The sequence below is a fragment of the Ambystoma mexicanum genome, chromosome 8, assembly GCF_040938575.1.
Source record: "Ambystoma mexicanum isolate Mex_15411 chromosome 8, UKY_AmexF1_1, whole genome shotgun sequence".
In the NCBI taxonomy this organism is placed as follows: Eukaryota; Metazoa; Chordata; class Amphibia; order Caudata; family Ambystomatidae; genus Ambystoma; species Ambystoma mexicanum.
Genome location: NC_090929.1, coordinates 331,462,025 through 331,480,971, shown reverse-complemented (window position 1 = coordinate 331,480,971; position 18,947 = coordinate 331,462,025). Strand labels below are relative to the sequence as shown.

At 49.1% G+C, this 18,947-nt stretch overlaps 1 protein-coding gene across 1 annotated transcript in view; it reads left to right on the top strand.

The window, feature by feature from the left end:
* CCDC183 (coiled-coil domain containing 183) overlaps positions 1-18,947 on the top strand; it is an 893,120-nt gene that overhangs the window by 392,457 nt on the left and 481,716 nt on the right. The window contains exon 8 of the mRNA XM_069612154.1: positions 15,986-16,052. Within this exon, the coding sequence (XP_069468255.1) occupies positions 15,986-16,052 (67 nt within the window). The remainder of the gene's footprint in view (positions 1-15,985; positions 16,053-18,947) is intronic.

Here is an 18,947-nt window from a genome sequence, read left to right as displayed (position 1 = left end):
TGCATCCTCAATCCACACAAAAATGAAACCACCTCCAAGGCCCTGACCCAAATCACCCTCAGGTACCACCCCAATGCATGTGATACATTGCCATTCCAATTTCCACAGACCCATAAATAACGCTCGCCCTCCTTTACTTCACCACAGGGTCCGATTCAAACGACGAGCTTCAGAACACCCCTATCAGCACACCTGCAAAGAGGGCCAAGACCAACGGGCAAAGACCCTCCACCTGAGCTGCACGGATCAAGACACGGCAGCAGCACAAATCAAGTGGCAGCACACAGGAGGGGACTTCAACAGGCACCCCAGCAGCCAGCATGCCCACAACAGCAGCACCACAGGTCCCCCCAATGGATGCCACAGAAGGCACTGCTTCTGGTGGCAGCAGCACCATAGGTGACACTGCATTATTGGCAGCATGCTCCGACACAGAAAACGGTGCTGTCGATGTAGGATCCATCCATGACCTGTCTCAATCCCCCTGTTTGTTTCATCCCGTACACCATGAGGATACCACGCAGGGGCACCCACAAGACGACGACTGGCCATCCCCCACAAGCCCTGTGGCAAGGCAACATGAGGTGATCAGCCCCTCTGTGACACCACCGCAAATGGCCATGGCCCAGCAGAGGCAACAGTCCCTCGACCAGGTGATCGTGCAACAGCAGCAACTGGCCACGCTCCTCAAGGAGCATGCTGATGAATGTGGGGGTACTAAGGCAGCCATAGAAACATCTACTGAGACACTTAGGGCAGAAATGGAGAGAAGTACAGAGACACTAAGGGCACAAATGGAGAGAAGCACCGAGAGCCTGAGGGGGGAACTGCATGCGACGTCCAAAGACGTATGTGCTGAACTTGCCGCTGTGCGCCGTGTGCTCACTGAGCTATCACAAACCCTTAGGGACATGCATGGACGTGAGCAGGCAGAGACATCATCCGTTGCAAGTTCCGTCCAGGGCAGCCCCCAACGTAGATCTGGGAGGAACCTGCGCTCCACAGGCAGGGGTGCCCCTGATACCCAGAGAGGGGGCTTGCAATAGCGTCTGCCCACTGACAATGAGCATCTTTGGACACTGGTGTTCGGGGGGGAGGTAGGAGGGTGGAGGGGGTGTGTTGGGCTTTCTTGGGTGGCGGGTCGATGGGGTATGTAACATAATTTCACATATGCTATAAACATTTCACAATCATCCAATGAGATGTGTGGACATTGATCTTTGTGTACGAGGCCTTTATAGGCGTACAGTCCATATTGTGCATGTTCCAGACACACACAGTGCCACAAGTCCCGTGTCCATGTATCAGCCACCAGGCGTGAGTGCTAGAAGCATGAATCTATGATATTCTGACGAATTTCATGGGCCTCCTGTGCCTCGCGGACTCCTTGAGGTGCTGCCACATCCCCACCCTCATCATGACCATCTTCAGGTGCTTGCAGTTCTGCGTCAGGGGGCATGGGCACATTTCTACGTACGCACATGTTGTGTAGCATGACACATGCCATGACCATCTTTGCAACCTTCTCATGGCGGTACAGGAGTGCCCCGCCAGACCTGCTGAGGCAGCGGAAACGAGCCTTCAGTAGGCCGAATGCCTGTTCTATGACTACACGGGTACGTGAGTGGGCATGGTTGTAGTCCTCCTCATGCTGGTTCTGTGGGTTCCGGAGTGGTGTAAGGAGCCATCTCTTCAGTGGATACCCGGCATCACCTGTATGTGGACAATAAAGGATGTTTGTGGAATGACATTGCTACGTACGCATCCCCCCCCCCTTCCTGCCAGGTCATTGCCGCATCACATACCCCACATTATCATTCATGAAATGAGACTCACCGAGTAGCCAGGATCTGTTCCCTGCGTGTCGCTCCATGTAGCGTGGTATTGTAGAGTTCCTCAAGACCATAGAATCATAGGTTGATCCAGGAAATCGGGCACAACAATGTGTAATGATCCTGTTGGAGTCACACACCATTTGTACATTAAGAGAATGATATTGTTTCCGGTTGCGGTACTGGACCTCCATGGCATGTGGGACAACCAATTCCACATGGGTGCAGTCGATGGCACCAATGCAACCCGGTATGCCGGCAAGTGCATGGAATCCCACTTTTGTGTTTGTAATCTCATGCTCCGAGCGTGGTAAAGAGATGTAGTCGTCTGCGTGCTTCAGGAGGGCATCGAGCACTTGCAATAGTGTCCATGACAACAGTGGCTGTGAAATGCCATGCAACTGTCCAACTGGGTGCTGGTAGGTGCCTGTGGCCAGGAAGTGGAGTACAGACACCACCTTCAGTAGGGGTGGGATGGCGGTTGGGGTATCTATCATGCTGACAAGGTCAGCGTGTGTCATGTCCACAATGGCGGTTATGGTGTCCCGGTCCAAACGGTAGAGGGTGTGGATCTGCTCATCAGTGAGGTTGAACGGATGAGCTCGGAGGCGTGGGATTGCGGGCTGCCTGCGTGGTGGTAGTGGCTGTGCTGGTGGGCCTTGCTGGCCCTGCCTTGCCCTCCTCCTCCTCCTGCGTCTCCTCTGTGCGGCCGGTTGTTGTAGTAGTTGGTGTTCGTCTTCTTCTTGAAGTTGGAGTACTTGCAGTGCTATCAGGTCCCCCAGGGCCAACATCGCTAGTCCTGCCGGTAGCATTTTGGAGTGGGTGTGGTTGTGGGAGGGGGTTGGGTGTGCAATTTATGTGTTTTCAGGCTGTATAGCCTCCACCTGTGGTGATTCATTCCACCTGTGCAAGCTGCAATCCCCTTTGGGCGAGCACGTCCCGCACACAACGCTGCAATTTGACGCATGGCATCTTGCTATTACAATCATGTATTTAATCCCGATGGCAGTGAAATATTGGTTTATATGTTCATTCTGCTATGGTCCCATTTTTCACATACTATCTTTGCAGTCGCGAACAAACTTGTGAAGGGTCAGTGGAATGTAGTACTCGATTAACGGTGGACCCTCATGCAGCACTGTACCGAGGTTCACCGACGGGCGGGGCGTCCCATTTGTGAGTGAAGCCAGTTGCCATTTTCACACACTGCCGCACTACATGGATGAATTTGTGATTTCAAGCGGTCACAGATGCCTTTTCGACGTGATGTTGCAAATGAGGAATTCGAAGGACAGCGCTTTCGGTTTTCAGCTAGCGGCGAGGAGACGCCCAGAGGTCTGACTGCAAATATAACGTTCTATTGTTTAATGTCCTTCGGACAGGGGCCATGGCGAGAATGCAATGATTGATATGAATAGTATGGGATGCGCAATAGCGTAGTGGACGATAAGGCAGGACGTTCCCAAATACATGTTACTTCACAACACTGGAATTCCGGGCTGGAGCACAGTGGATTTTGCAGACTGCATTACGCACAGACTCAATGGAAATTTCACATGTTATGTGAGTAAATAATCAGGCGTTTTCATACCGGGATGAGGGAATGATGTATGGATGCATGGACAGATGATTTAATTGAAAGTTTGCCATGTACATGGCTTTTTGGAATCTATCCACTTCCCCTGCGCTATGTGATGCAGAGCTGCCATAGTGGGACCATCGTCTATCTGCCCTTGTTGAACCCTCCCTGTCTCGGCGCGCCTTCAAACACTTGTGTCTATGCACGTTACTAATCCCATCTAATGGATTCTGTTTTAACACACGCATGCACACGAAGACTCGTTTGTAATAGTGTTTTCACCTCGATTAATATAGTTATGATTCGCAAGTGATTTTTGGGTGGGAATAATCCTTTTGAGTGGCCTAGCATGCACATGGCTGTAGATTTAGTGTGATCATTGAAGTGAGTAATTCAAATGAGGTTCTGATGCCCATACTATTCTTTTTCATTTCATTTGGGTGACAGGTATCTCCTCCCCTTTTGCCGCTGCCATCTGTATGCCACTCCTGCAGATGGCTTTTACTCCCGACACCTGCTGCTTCGAGTTAATCAGTGGAGCACCATTACGATCTTATGGGACGATCGCCAATGGGCCACATGCCCTTACGCAGTACTAGTGGCTAGGAGCAACATATCGACCTTTCAGCTGGACTAGTGCCTACCTAATGGGACGGCCCTGCGGTTCTAGGCGCTTCCATGTTGCCTTTTTGAACGTGAATGTAGCCCCTGTGTACCATGAAGGAACAGGGCGTCACACAAGAAGAAGCTGGTCATTTATTGCGGATGCAGCCCACAATAATGAAATATATTTTGGAGTTCATGACCTAATAGCTGTATGGGCTTGGTGATTTTGTTGTGCATTAAATTTTTATTCTGATATTGACCGTGTAGCGTTATTCTTTGCAGGTAATGTAGCATGTTCCTATTTGTGGAGCGATGTATTGTGAGAAGATCTGCATTTGGTTCCGGCTTCTGAGTATAGTTGCGTGGTACTGTACTGGCCGCGTTTGCCTACGAAGCCCAGTGAGGTCAGGGATAGGGGCTGCCATTATGACTGTTTTGATGTTGTCATGCTCAGGGGCGGGGGATTAGCTTTTGTGTAACAGATGCCGGTCAGCCAGGTGGATTGGTGGAATGATGTGATTATCAGAATATGGCTGGTCACAGGTGCCTGTGTTTGCGTGCGTTTCTTGGAGGGAGACTGAGGTCATGTCCATTGGAATAGCTTCTGTATTCGTGCCATCTGTGCCCTGCAGCTCCCATTGGCCCCTCTTGAGATGTGCCTGGCTGCTCAGTCACTCTGCCAACTTGTGTGGTACATGCTTATGCTGATGGTTGGTTTGTTTACTGGCAAGAGTACAGGGCTGGTGCAGTCTCCCTCAGGATACTGCTTTGAGTGTTGCCTTACACTGGTGTCAAGCGATGGGGGCCTGTTGTTGTTTTGTCTCATATTTCAGTTCATATTGCTGTACTTGAACCTTCACATGCCTGTGCTGCATCAGTACGGCAATGGTGACATGCCAAATATGGATGGCCACTCACAAGGCACTTGGAGCCCCTACATTCATTTGTTCGTTGGCATGCATGGGTGACTTGTACATTTCACTGGTTGCATTGTGTGACTTCATTGCACCTACGAGGAGTTGTGCAATGTGGGCAGGGAGTGTTGTACAGGCACTCAGTAGGGCCATTTACGGTTGGTTCGCGATGCCGTAATTCTCACCATGGCAGAATGGTACTTTCCGCCATGCTTGATGGCGTTAGGTAAATGTCCGCTAGGGTCAGAATTCGCGTACCGTTGCGCCATGGTGGTAATTACAGTTTTGCATGGCGCGCGTGCGCGTACTTGGTGCAGTTAGCGTTGGCGTTCACTACGGTGTCGCTAATGGCATCGTACTTTACGGTGACGGGTCATAATCGCACCGAGCGCTATTCGATGGCGGTATTGCATTTCCGCCATCGTTTTTCGATTTCCGCCAGGGTCGTAATGAGGGCCTTTGTATTTTCAACTGCACTGTGTGGTATGGACTCTTCTGCATTCCTGTGCATTTAGAGATATCTGATACTTCGCTGCCTCTATGCAATGAGTCTCTTCCTCAAAGTGTAGAGACAAATGTTATAAGTATGAAACACTGATTGTACTAATGTGAGCAGGCTACTTCCCACACCCTCGGGTCCTTTGAAACCTGTCAAAGCACAATACCTGCAACCATTTCCACCAGTCGCAGCAGTGCTTACCCATGTATGCTTTTAAAGGTTTTCTCCAGTTTCTTCTGGAATCTATGTGCTGATTTTGATCTCGGTGCAATGTTGCTAATCTGTTTTTTTTATTTCTCTAAATAAATATCTTTTACTTTTTTTCCCTTTTCAGTTTATTTGCTTTTTCTTTTGTGTTTTCTCCATCTTGGATTTTTTGTATTTTATTGTAACCATTTTAACCTCCAAAAAGCACAAACGCTGTTTTAAAATAGCTTCAAGCAAGGAAGAAGACAGGGAAATAGGCAGGCATGTACAATATGCAAAACTGACATCACATAAGGCAGCCAGGCTTATTCTTACTCCCCAAATGCACTATATAGTCATATAGAGTCTGGCCTTTGGACATGCAGGACAGACCTTGTTTGCATGACAAGTCTTTAAGAAAATGTTTTAGCCCTGTCATACCACCAAGTTGACCAACTCCACCTGGCAGGCAGATTCTAGCTCAGATAGGAAGGACTACTCCCCAGCCTGTATAGCCATCAGGTTTGTACCAATGGATGCCTTGGTAACTTGCACGGAGGTCCACAAAAGAACACCGATGAAGGTAAATAGTCCCACGTTTGTATATCAACAAGATTATTCCATCATCTTCCAATGGCTGGAAGCCAACAACCCTCCTCCCCTCTCATGTTTTGGGTGCCAGGTCTTTTTGAACCAATAATGGAAACTTTCATATTGCTGATGACAGTGCTCTACAAACAAAGCTGGTTAAGAAACACAGAGCCCCTAAATATTCCCCCTCCCTCTCTCAGAAATACCTGCCTCCATGCTCCCCCATTATGATAACTGCCAGGAAACCGTTAGATCAACCCTCACTTGTTTCTTCTGTTCCACCGGACAAAGAATTGCAGAATGGACACTTCTGGTAAAAGGTATGCACTCTACCCACAAGCACTACTCGGACAGCCAGGTCTTGGGCCCTTCTGGGTCGATACAACAGTGGTCTGCAGGAGCCTTTGGAACAAATGGAGTATCTCGGAGATGGTAAAAAGCAGCCCATGCTGGCGATTGTTAAAGGGGATTGTGAGTTTTTCAAAAGATGTGGTGGATCATGCCACAAAGGTTGCTGTCATGGTGGGCCAATGAGGAGAGCCTTGTGGGTGAGGCCAACAGATTCTTTGAAGGATAATGCTCAGCACAGAATCCTGGGATTGCCATTTTCATGCAATATCCCTCGGTTGAGTATATGCTGAGGAGGAAGTTACCAGAATGAAGGGAGAAGCAGACACTATATTTAAATCGGTCTTACGTTTTTCAATAAAATACTACCAACAAAGTGGTCACTCATTATTTGAACCACATCTCAAACCCTTCTGCTAGCCTCATGAAACGCTTTCACTAGCAGAGTAGTCAGTGCAGAAGAGGAAGGAAGCAGCAATCACCATAAGCAGCAGGAACACCTGCTACTCCCTAGAAGCAATGAAGCTGCAGGAAATTCCCTACTAGTGAGTACTGTGACTATTGATGAGATCCATAGACAACCTAATCCAAGTTATGTGATTCAAGGAGTTTTAGTATAACAAACAGAAAACTAAAGGGCTATGTTTAACTGAGATAATGTATTGGAAGTTCAATGCAACCTAAAGAAGTCAGGTTTTTCTACAGGACTGTGGTCCTTGTGGCGTGCTGCCCCTTTAAGAAGAATTAGTCCCTGCTTAGTGCTCGTATTGTTGTCACATGTCTGTGACCATGTGACTAAGTGAATAAAAGAGAGGAGCGGTTTCCCACTCGCCAGTCTTTCCACCAGACAACTGCCTGCTGTGCATCATTGCCTCACTATGCCAGCAGCCTCACAGGCACAGGGCCTGCCCTGCAGAGCCCTTATCACAGTGCACCTGCGAGGCAATGCTGTCCCTGCCTCCTGTGCCGAGGCAGAGCCCCTGCGAGACCACTCTGCCTTCCATGTAATTTTGCGCCACAGAGCACCTGCGTAGCAACTCTGTATGTTGAGTGGCGCGGGTCCCTCCAGGCCAAGAGTGGTACGTGTGCCCATGGTCCAACAGAGTTATCCTTGCAACTGTGTATGTTGGTTGGGTGTCCTCAGCAACTGTGTATCTGGACACAGTGCCTCAGGGGTCCAGACATAACATTGGCAACAAAGCACAAGAACCCCGTGGTGAGGTCGGACGCCCGCTTGGGAACAGAAATGACTGACTGCAGTGTGTCAGCTCTGCGTTCAAAGCTATGAGGAGCCACGAGGAACGTGTGTGCGTGGCCCGTGTGTCGCTTTACGGGCAGGCCCTGAGAGATCCCAGGCCCACCCGTGGTGAAAATGAAAGTGCTCTGGTAGCAGAGCTTTGAAATTAGAGGCCTTGCTGCTCAGAATAGACCCTGGACCTCTGGCAGTGAAATTTGAAATGGTCAGAGTTTTGAAGCTTCAAAAATAAAAGGGGGGAATGAAGTAACGTGGCTGCCTAAATTTGTGTGCCCCTGCCTGAATATTCCAGAGGTGAAAGAAATTAAACGCTTCATTGTTAGCAGTTACTCGGAGTGCATTACCGTGAGCCCCCCGTTCGCATACACACACTGACACGGAGACGTGATGTTGCTCGTGTGGGCTCCCCAGTGGCACTGCGGCATCTGGGACCGCCCCATTTATTTATACAGCGCACGCAAAGGAGTGAACGTCACCCCGTTGTGTGCGCGCCCTTAAAGGGCCAGCGCCACACTCCTCCTTTTCCATAACAACAAAACTTGAAAAAGGATGGTCTAAACTATCACACATTTAACAGCACACATTAGAGCACCCACACGTCCCCCGTTTATTGGCAGCCACCCTGGATCCCCCGATGGCACTTTGCCCAACGGCCTGGACGGAACTACCGACCAGCCTTCCCATCTCAGTCTGTCACATAGTCTGTAAGGTGGGCAGGTTTCCCACGCCCTGTTCTCAGGGGGGTACCTCCTGCCAGCCTCTCTGGTCGGTGTCCCTTCGCTTGACCCCCCACAGGCCGGAGAGTCCACTGTGGGGGTTTGACCCCCTCCTTCGTCCGGTGCTTCTTCGAGGTCCATGTCCTCCATGGCCTCTGCCCTCGGCTCACCCAGTTTCTTTAAGAAGCTGGCATTCCTTGTCACTGATGTTGTTCCATCGGATGCGGTCACCATGGACCCCTTGACCGCCACCACGTCCAAAGGAGCTGGTTCATACGTGAGAGACAATTTTCCCTGTGGGTGACGATTCCGTACCAGCACTTCGTCTCCAGAAGCAATCCTTGGGGGTCTCAGACCTCTTCTGTTGTTTTCCATTTCAGTCCTTGCCCTTCTCTCCTCTTCCACCTGATCATTGTCAATGACAGCCGGCTCTCGCTCCCCCACTTCAGGTATAATGTCTCTCGGGCAACGCTGGAACAGTGCCTCTGCTGGTGCCACACCCGTAGAGGAGTGGGGTGTCGTCCGGTATCCTCGCAGGAACACATACAGCGCCCTTTGTAGGCACTCGCCCTTTCCTTGAGAGATCCTAAACACTTTGTTTAGTGTGCGCATCATGCGCTCTGCCTCCCCATTGGCCTGAGGCCAGAGTGGAGTGACCTTTCTATGATGGCTGCCGTAGTCCTTCATGAGGTCTGCAAAGCTCTCTCCTTGGAAGGGCGCCCCATTGTCGGAGCACAGGACAGTGGGTAGGCCGTGGGTGGCAAAGATCTTCTCCAGTGCTATCACCACCTTGTCGAACGCCACCGACTCCACAAACTCGACCTCGGGGTACCGAGACCACTCGTCCACCACCACTAGGAAGTGTGTGCCCCTGGTTGTGGACCCACAGTCAGCATGAACCACTTCCCATGGCCTGGTCCCCCTCGGGGATCGTTTCGATGGATGGTTCGCGCTGGGCCGGTGAAGCAGCCTGACACCACACACAAGACGACACAGACTCCTCCACCCTCCTTTCCAGCTCCGGGAACCACACCTTTTGGCGGAGACGAGCCTTTGTTTTGGGGGCACCTTGATGACCCTGGTGCGCCAGGGCGATGATTTGCTGAACCTTGGCCTGGGGGACCACAATCCTGTCTCCTCTCGGCAGGAGCCCAGACTCTGAGAATGTCAATTCATTGCGCACCCGCCAGAGTTGCTCCAGCGCTACTTTGGCCTCATTTGTTCTTCGGCCCAAAGCTTCCAACACAATCTTCCAGGCACCTTGCCCCATGGCCGTCTTCAGTATTTCAAAACACTCATCATTTTTAGACGCCTGCTCCAACTCCTCCACCTGCATCGATTTTGGGGTTGCCATTTCAATGACAAGCCGAACATGTTCATCTGCTTCCTCTGCCGACGTGGACACCTGGGAGCCCCCTCTCGGATGTCTGGATAGATAGTCAGCAGCGTTGTTACTTCCCAGACGATAGATCAGCGAAACTCCATATTCGAGTAGCGCGAGCATCCAGCGCTCTATCCTCACTGGTGGCTTTGATGAGGACCCAGCCATGATGGGCAGTAAAGGCTTGTGGTCCGTAACCACAGTCACTGGTCACCCCAAAATGTACAGGCAAAAATGTCTGCAGTCCCACAGCACCGCCAGGGCCTCTCGCTCAATTTGTGAATACCGGTGCTCGGTGTCAGAGAGCGCCTTGCTGGCGTATGCTATCGGGCGGATTTCCTGATCACTCCCGACTTGGGTGAGGACCCACCCCAGACCATAGGGGCTGGCAGCCACAATGATCTCAGTCTGTAGGCTCGGATCAAAAAACGCCATGGTGTCCTCGGCAACCAGAGCACTTTTGATGTCATTGAAAGCTGCCTGCTCAAGCGGCCCCCACTGCCAGATGGTGTCCTTCTTCCTTAGTGCCCTCAATGGCTCCGAGCGGGATGCCAAGTTCTGGATGAAACGGCCACAATATGTGACCATGCCCAGAAAGCTCCTCACATCAGCTACGTTCTCCGGTGGTCTGGCCTCCTTTATGTCCCTCACCTTGCGGGGGTCAGGGGACACGCCGTCCGCCTTGAAAACAAATCCGAAAAACTCAATGGTCATTTTGAGAAACTCGCATTTGTCTCTATGCAGCTTGAGTCCCAGTGAGCGAAGGCGTCCAAATGTCTTGGCGAGGCGAGCCAGATGTTCCGCCTCAGACTTGGCATACACCAGGATGTCGTCGCTGATGTTAAGGACTCCATCCATGTCTGACAACTCCCCTCTGATGATGTTCTGGAACACCTCCGCCGCCGATGAGACCCCAAAGCTCAGCCTTTTATATCTGTACAACCCCCGATGAGTGGTGAATGTCGTTATATAGCGGGACTCGGGGTGCAGGACCACCTGATGATACCCTGCTCTTAGATCCAGCTTAGAGAAGAACCTCGGCCCTTGCAGTTCCGTTATGATGTCATCAGTGTTGGGGGTCAGGTGCCGCTCTCTCTTTATGGCCTTGTTGGGGAGGCGCATGTCCACGTATATTCTCACCGCATCTGGTTGTTTGGGCTTGCAGGCGATTACAATGGGGGACACCCGCGGGGTGGGGCCTTCCACCTTTCCAATGATGCCCAAACCGACAAGGTTGTCCAACTCCTGGTCCACCAGCTCTCTAAGGTGGAATGGCACCCGCCGATGCTTGAGCGCCACTGGCTGGATCGACTCATCTATGTGTAGCTTTACAGGTTAACCCACCATCTTTCCAATTCATTCAAACAGGGAACTGTGCTTGCCCAGCAATACCTGTATGTCGTTCAGGTATACCGAGTATGCAAATGTCATAATTCCAAGGGCCTCGGCCGCCGCATAGCACAGCAGTGTGTTGTTGCTTACCGGTGTGATGTAGAACCTGGCTCGGAGTGATGTGTTGCCGTACTTGACTCCTGCCACAAACACGCCATCCAGGGGGATTGGTTGGTCGCCCCCAAAAGTGAAGATACGTGCCTGCGGCGTCGCCAGAGCCGGAGGGGTCTACATCGAGTCATAGTGTTGTCTGGCCATCACATTCACGGATGCCCCAGTGTCTACAAACATTGGTATTGAGTCCCCGTTGACCAGCACATTGCACCTGGGCTGTGTCTTGGAGTGGTTTCTCAGGACGCCAATGCTGGACACAAAAATCACGTTTTCCTCATCCTCCTCCTCCTTGCCACCCTCCTGAGGGGCACCGTCATCACCCTGGTCCACCTGGGCGACATTCGACAACCTCTGGGGGCGGAAGAAACCAGCCCGGACAGGTCCTCTGGGAACCACCTTCGGAGCTGTGGTCCTACACATCCTGGCATAGTGGTCCGCACCCCCATACCGGCCACACTTCACACCCACGGCTGGGCACTCTGCTGGGTGCGGAAGATCGTATCCGCATTTCATGCAGGAGTTATTCCCGCCTGGCACTCTAGGTCCTTGGCCACTTGCGGGGCGTCTAAGCCCACGGCCTCTGCCGACCGCGCAGATGTCATCCGACTTGCTGGGGCACAGTACGGCCTCCATTCTGGTTGCTCGCAGTTCGGACACCTCATGGCATCTGCCAAGTTCTAGGATGCGGGGAAGGGTGATGCCAGGCTCTCGCAGGATTTGGCGCCGCAGTTTGCCAGACACACACCCTTGTATGAGTTGGTTGCGAATCATGGTGTCTGGGTCATTCCACGCACATGGCACCGCCATTCTGCGCAAACTCCCATAGAAGACATCAAGGGTCTCATCATCCTTTTGATGTGCCACCCCCATGAGGAAACGTTCATAATCTGCATTTGCCATCGGCAGAAAATGGTTGTGGAGCGCATCCTTCGCCGCAGCAAACAACCCATCTGCAGGTTGCAGGGATAAGAATATCTCATGTACCGCAGGGCCTGCAGAGTACAGGAGGGTGGCCAACTTACTGTCATCACTAGTCTCCATTGTGGCCCTGAAGTACATCTCGAGTTTGTCTATCCACATCTTCCACCTCGGTCCCAGACTTGATGGCGTGCCTGAGACATCAAACTCAGGCATTGGTTGTAGGGCCCCAGGTGGCTTCAGCAACGGTCTTGGCGGCAGGATGGGTGGTGGCTGTGGTGCAGGAGCAGCCGGTTGTTGAGGGGCAGCCGCAGCCACTGCACCTTGGCTCATGGTGGTAAGCGCACAGGCACCCCAGGGATGTCCAAATAATGGAGCCGCAACTCACCACCACACACACTAGTGTTCCTCTGCAGAATGGTCCTGAAATGCAGCCACAAGCAGCCCACAGATACCAATGTTCCTCAGATGCAGCCAGGCAACAGCAGTTCCACAATGGGTAGATCAGGTGACCAGGCAGATGTGGAGGATCCAAAAATTGAGCAGGGTGGGCCCAAAGGTGTGCATCCAGCAGGCCTTCCTTGGTGCTTCACCCAAGTTCTCGGTGAAAAACAGTGAAAATGTCAATAACTCACTATGAAAATGTCATGTGCTGCTTCTAGTGGCTATCCGCCACTGGATCGTCCAAGAATTAGGCTTGGATGGCTCACTGGTGCTTCATTTCGAAGCCGTGACCTCCCAGGGCCTGTTCAACAAAATGGCCGCCGACCGCGTATCTCATACCCCTCTCCGCAGCATGATTTTGCAAAATACACTCACTTCGGAGATGGTGTGCTTTTCTGTATACCTAACATTTCCCTTACTACAAGATTGCCACTTTTCTTGGTGATTTTCGTTTAGACCCTTTTTACTGCAAACATATAGATTTAGAGTTTGGGTTTGGTATATAGAAGGGGGCAAAGGGGGCTCTACCCCATGGAATACTCTTACCCCAGACATCCGAGAAACAGTTCATATAGATTTGTTCAAAACCAAACTAAAAGCCTACCTTCTCGCCTCCGAGTTACCCTCTTAACCTACCTCTCATCTTCCTGCTTGCTACCATTTTTCCCTCGCCTCTAACCTGTCTCTGTCTCTCTCTTCCTCTGCCTCCACTCTAGCACTTTACCCATTATGGTCACATCCTGAGCACAGCTGGCTGTATCGCCTACAAGCACTTGAAAATGTCCAATGTCCATTGTCCTTAATCTATGTATGTCTACTAATGTAGTCTACTTGATATGATATGATAGGTTATTTATAACGCGCTTAATACCCAGAGGTTTCTAAGTGCAGACCCGGGGATCGAACCTGTTTTGCTCCGTGTCGCTTGGTTCCAAGGCGAGTGCTTTGCCCCTCAGCTATTATCCCAGTGACTGTTCCATTTTATCCTTTCCACAACCTGGTCAGAATGTCCCTTAAACTCATCCCATTGTAAGAAGCTCACTGCTTCCCATCAAATCTGATTTATCTGTTGTATGTTCTTTTGTCATTAAAAGAGCATTGTTACTCCTGTATGTGAATAAATAAAAGAATAAATAAAAAATAAAATGTGTGCGGTACAAAAGTGGAAACACCAGCAAAAAGATACATGGTATTCAGCTAAAAATACTGAGGGACTCTTCATAGACCCAAGTTTTTCAGTCCGGCAGGTTGGAATTTTGTTTGTCTTTGCCTTGCATGTGATTCATGTCCTATTGAAAGTGATAAGGATTTGCAACGCTGCATGTGTAGCTTTCTGAGGGTTGTGATCATATGGTTGTATTTCTTCAGTCCTGTGGTGATATGGGCTGTCGTGTGCTGGGCAGCATTGAGGGGGACCAGTAAGGGGTTCAGGCCTTCAGTAAAGAGAGCTCTGGTCCCATATAAGTGGGAACAACCAGGGTTGGGTCCAAAGTTCTGAAATGTGTGGCAGCATGAAGGGCTTGATTTTGTGAAAGGGACAGAGATAACCAGGCTGTCTGGATTTTCTTGGCAATGTGGGTCTTGAAGCGAAGACTGCTGTCGATGATGAGAAGCCAACAAATTCATTGCTGGATGTAAGCAGAGGAGAAAATCCACGAATTTTGATTTTCATGGCTTCGATTCCCATCAGCCAGTTTTGGAATTGTGCATGCTAGGTAGATCCTTCGTGGAGGATCATTTCTGTCTTTTTGGGGTTCAGTTTCGGGTAGGCTCATCTTGTAAATGGTAACATGATTTGTACTATGATGTCATAAGCTGTAGCCAGTCCATGTGAGACATTTCTTGGTAACTGATTCATTGGCCAAAGGTTAATGTGCCCCGAAATAGATGCAACCCACCATCAAACAATGCACAAGTAATGACCCAATGCAACCATTTATATACTGCCTTGCTCTAAGGCATGCAAAAGGTGTGATGCTGCTTTACAAGCAGTGTCTCTGGATGGCAGTATTGAGGTGCTGTTGCTTCTCTGGACAGCAGCATTGCGATGCTGTTGCTTCTCCTTCCACACTATTCATGCCAAAAAGGTATAATTCAGAGCCATGATTCTCTACTCTCACTACACCGGTTTCCCCCGTCCTTTTCACACCCCTATTGATATTGATATTTTATTTGTATCGGGCAAAAACAAGTGTTTCAGAGCGCGACGAGGCAGGGGAGGGGAACAAGGGAGAACAAAAACAACGATCTGAATAGGCCCAGTGACATTGAGAACGTGCAAGTGCAGGGGAGAGGGAGGGGGCAAAGTGATAAGTGCTAACCAAGGGAAAGTAATAACAAGAAAGTGGTAGTGGAGCCAGCAAGAGGCAAGTGCTAGGTTTAAGGTGCAGACAGGGGGTTTCTGATAAGTGCAGAGAAAGGGGGGACTGTATGGTTACAGATACAGACCCAAGTGCAAGGGTTGCCAGGAGGCAATGCGGGTGCGTGGCAGGGTGAGCAACCTGTGCCCGAAATCAGAGGGTAACCAGGTGCACGATGCCAAAGCAGAACAGATCAGCAGGGGAGAAGAGAAGCAAAGGCAGAAGCAAAGAGGAAGGTCTTGAGGTGCTTCCGGAACCACAGATGATTCTCCTCAAGTTTTGAGAGTGGCAGGGAGGCTGTTCCAGAGGGAGGCCCCACCCCAAAACTGAGATCTACCCCCAGCTCCTTTCCTTGACTGACCCTGAGGGAGTTGGAGGTGGAGGAGTGAAGAGCTCGAGAGGGAAGGTGTTTTGTAAACTCTTTCCCCCTTCCCCCTTCCCCAATCACTTCACCAAAATGTGCCCCTCTGTAACCAAACTCCTGCTTTTCCTCAGCTTTGTCCCCATTTTTCCAAAGTCCCACTATTTCTCACTTTCATTTCCCACCTCATCTTGTTGCAGTTTCTCACCCTTTGGCAATTTCTATCTCCCTGCCACTGTTTTGGACATGTGTCCTTGTTTCTCCTCCACTACCCCAACTGAGCACCCTCTGCCACATTTTCTGGAATACCTTCAGTTTCTCTACCTTGCACAATTATTATTGTTATTATTATTATTGTTATATTAGTAGTAGTATTAGTTATGGTAATAGTAGTAGCGGTAGTAGTAGCGGTAGTAGAAGCACTGTTGTTAAGATCATTACTATTATTATTGTTTCTTCACCAGTTTTTTTTACTTTTTCCCTTTGAAGGATGTGCCCAAGAAACCCCTGAATGTGGAATTCCAGTCATTGTTAGGACGTGAAACCCCAGTCCAAGGTAAGGGGAAACGTCTGCCGCCACAGAGTCTCAGAAAGGTGGTGCTAAACAGGAGGGCACACAAATGCCAGGAAGGAGGATAAACTGTCAAGAGCAACAGGAGGGTTGCGGGTGTGGTCAGGTGTGGGAAAGTCTTACCTAGAGAGGGTAGCCATTTTCCTGTAGTTAGATTTACACAAAGGAAAAGAATGCAAGCAGTTTTACTTCCTTAACTTTACATTCAGAGATCTAGGGAACTAGGTGTACAAAATGGAGGATTTGGAATAAACCCAGACCAAGATGGTGCTCTGTTTCTTTTGAATTCTTATATGGACTACCGAGGGGCAGGTTTGAAGCTCAGACCTTTTCAAAGTCTGTTTCATCTTTAAACAACAAGAAGATAGAAAGTTTGCTGAGTGGTCTCCTCTGATTGAGGCCCATTGAGTTTAGGAACTTGGAAACCGTGTGAAAAGATATGAATTTAGCAGCAACCACTAAAGGAGTGAGGATCAAGACTAACTGGTGGGAGTGCTGTGTTTAAGAAGTTGCTGATACGGCTGTGCGAGCATTTTAAGCAAGGCATTGCTGTTTTTTTTAGCAGCGCTCTGAGTTGTTTTTTGTTTGGGGAACTTCACGTATATTTCAGGAATAAGCAGTGAGCAAGGTAATTGTATTTTTAATTGATGCTGCTGAGACTTTTGAGTGAATGTGTAGTGAACATATGTTGGCGCACGTTCGCTAACTCGTAAACACATTTCCTACAAAGACTTACCTGATTGCACTGAGCTGCGCTAAGCTTCTTCCATCTAGACTGCTGTGTTCCCAGCGGCAGGCTACCTGTACAACAGCCTGTTTCCTGCGCTTTGTCTGCTGCCAGCATCGGGCATAATCTTGCTTCGGGTAAATGGAGACTTTGTTTTGAAGCACTGTGCAAGTCTGCAAAAAGAAAACAAAAGAAAAAAAGTATGTTATGGAACGAGTAAAGAATTGGACATTAAAGTCACATTTCAGTTTTTATATTCTTTGTTTGGATTCTTGGTTGGCAAAAAAGTTTCAAGACTTGAAAACAGTTTGGTTGGGAAGGAATATGAACTACAATTCAAGTTCAACATTATTGCATGCTAAATGGATCAAACAAATCAGTATATGTGTAAATAATTGGTACTGAGTTAGGTTCAGAGTTATAACCAGTATCAACGTGGCCATTATCAGTGAAGTTCTTATCTTGAGATTCCTCCTGGCTTGTTGCAGAGGAAGCACAGGTAACTGGGGAAGTGGGGAAAAGGGAAGCTAGTAATTGGTTAATGTCTAACAGTATGCTGTATTTGACATAAGTGTTGAACTACTGTGCAGGAAGTCGGTTGCAGCATTTCAATAGCTCCTGTGTCGTTTGTTGTTTTTTCCAATTCCCCTTTCCCTTTGGATTGGTCTGATCCCTGCTGTGGTACCTTTGAGCGGGGTGCAGGGCAGTTGAAAGGGAACAGTGGGGTTCAGCAGCTCCTAAAGAGGATTTTTTTTAAAGAAATATTTTTATTATTTTTATAACAACAACAGTCAACAAACAAGAACAATCCAACAGTGCATGTCATATTTAACAAGCATCTGATACACTGCCACAAAGTGGCCACTGTTCTCCCCTAACCCTCCCCCTTAACTCGAGTTTACTCTCCCACGCGTTCCGCTTTGGTGTCTTCCAGAGGTTCACCTTCCTCTATATCTGCAGAGGAATCCTGTTCACTTGGCCAATCCTGGTTAGACCCATACATTGTGGCTATTAGGTGTCTCCAGGCCATCAGAGTTTCCGTTTCCTCCTCCCCTCCCCTATTCGTCACCTCATACCATACCACTGTTTCCGCCTCTGCCCATTTCAGGAGAGCGTGCCACCACACCTCTATTCTGGGTCTGTGGCTCGTCTTTCAACCCATGGCAATTCTACGCTTGGCCAGTATATAAGCCAGGTGGCTCCTACGGAGGATGTGTTCCACAGACCTAATAATATGAAGGACCCAAGTTGAATACTCGGTCCGAGCTGACATGGACCCCAGAGGGGTTTCACTTAGTGCTTTAGGTGAAGTCCTTAGTGAACTAGGACATGAGAGCAGTTAGATTTGAAAATGAAGCCTTGAGTCAGAAGGTAGATAGTCTGGGTGAATGGTGCATACTATGCAGGCTGAGGGAACTCTGTTACCTGCTGATGAGTTTGGAGATTTAGAACCTCCCAATTTCACTCAAGAAGAAGTCTTGGATGAACAAAGCAAGAGTAGGGAGTTCAGGTGTAGTGGCTTTCAAGTTCCAGTTCCTTTCGCCGTACCAGAGCGTTTTGGGACTGATGCAAGGAAATGTTCCATATTTATTATTCTGTGTGAATACATGTTTTTATGTAGATCTGAGGCTTTCCCCTCGGGAACTTCCAAGATAGCATTTATGCTTTCTAATCTCACGGGAGATCCTGCAACATGGTCGGGGTTGCTTCTAAATCAGAAGAGTCCTCAGTTAACTAATCTGGAAGTTTTAATGAAGGAGTTTGGTAAAATGTTTGATCAGCGACAAGTTGCCCAGGAAGTGGATGGGGAGCTGCTTGAACTTAGGCAAAAGAGTAAAGAATTGGTTAGTTACATCACTCAGTTAAAATCCCTGCTATTGGAGAGTAAATGGCCTGAAGAGAAGAGGACAACTTTATTTTACAGATGTTTAAGAGATGAGTTGAAGGATGCCTTGTCGACAGTGGTAGACAGGCCTACCTCCTGTGAAGATCTGATTGCCTTAGTAGTAGTAGTAATTTCTTTATTTCTGATTAAGTAGAAAATCCATAAAAGATACATCATGCACAATCATTAGACAAATTGTTCCAAACATTAAAACATAAGACAATAATTCATTCATTTACAATGTCACTTAGATGAGACAATTTCACAT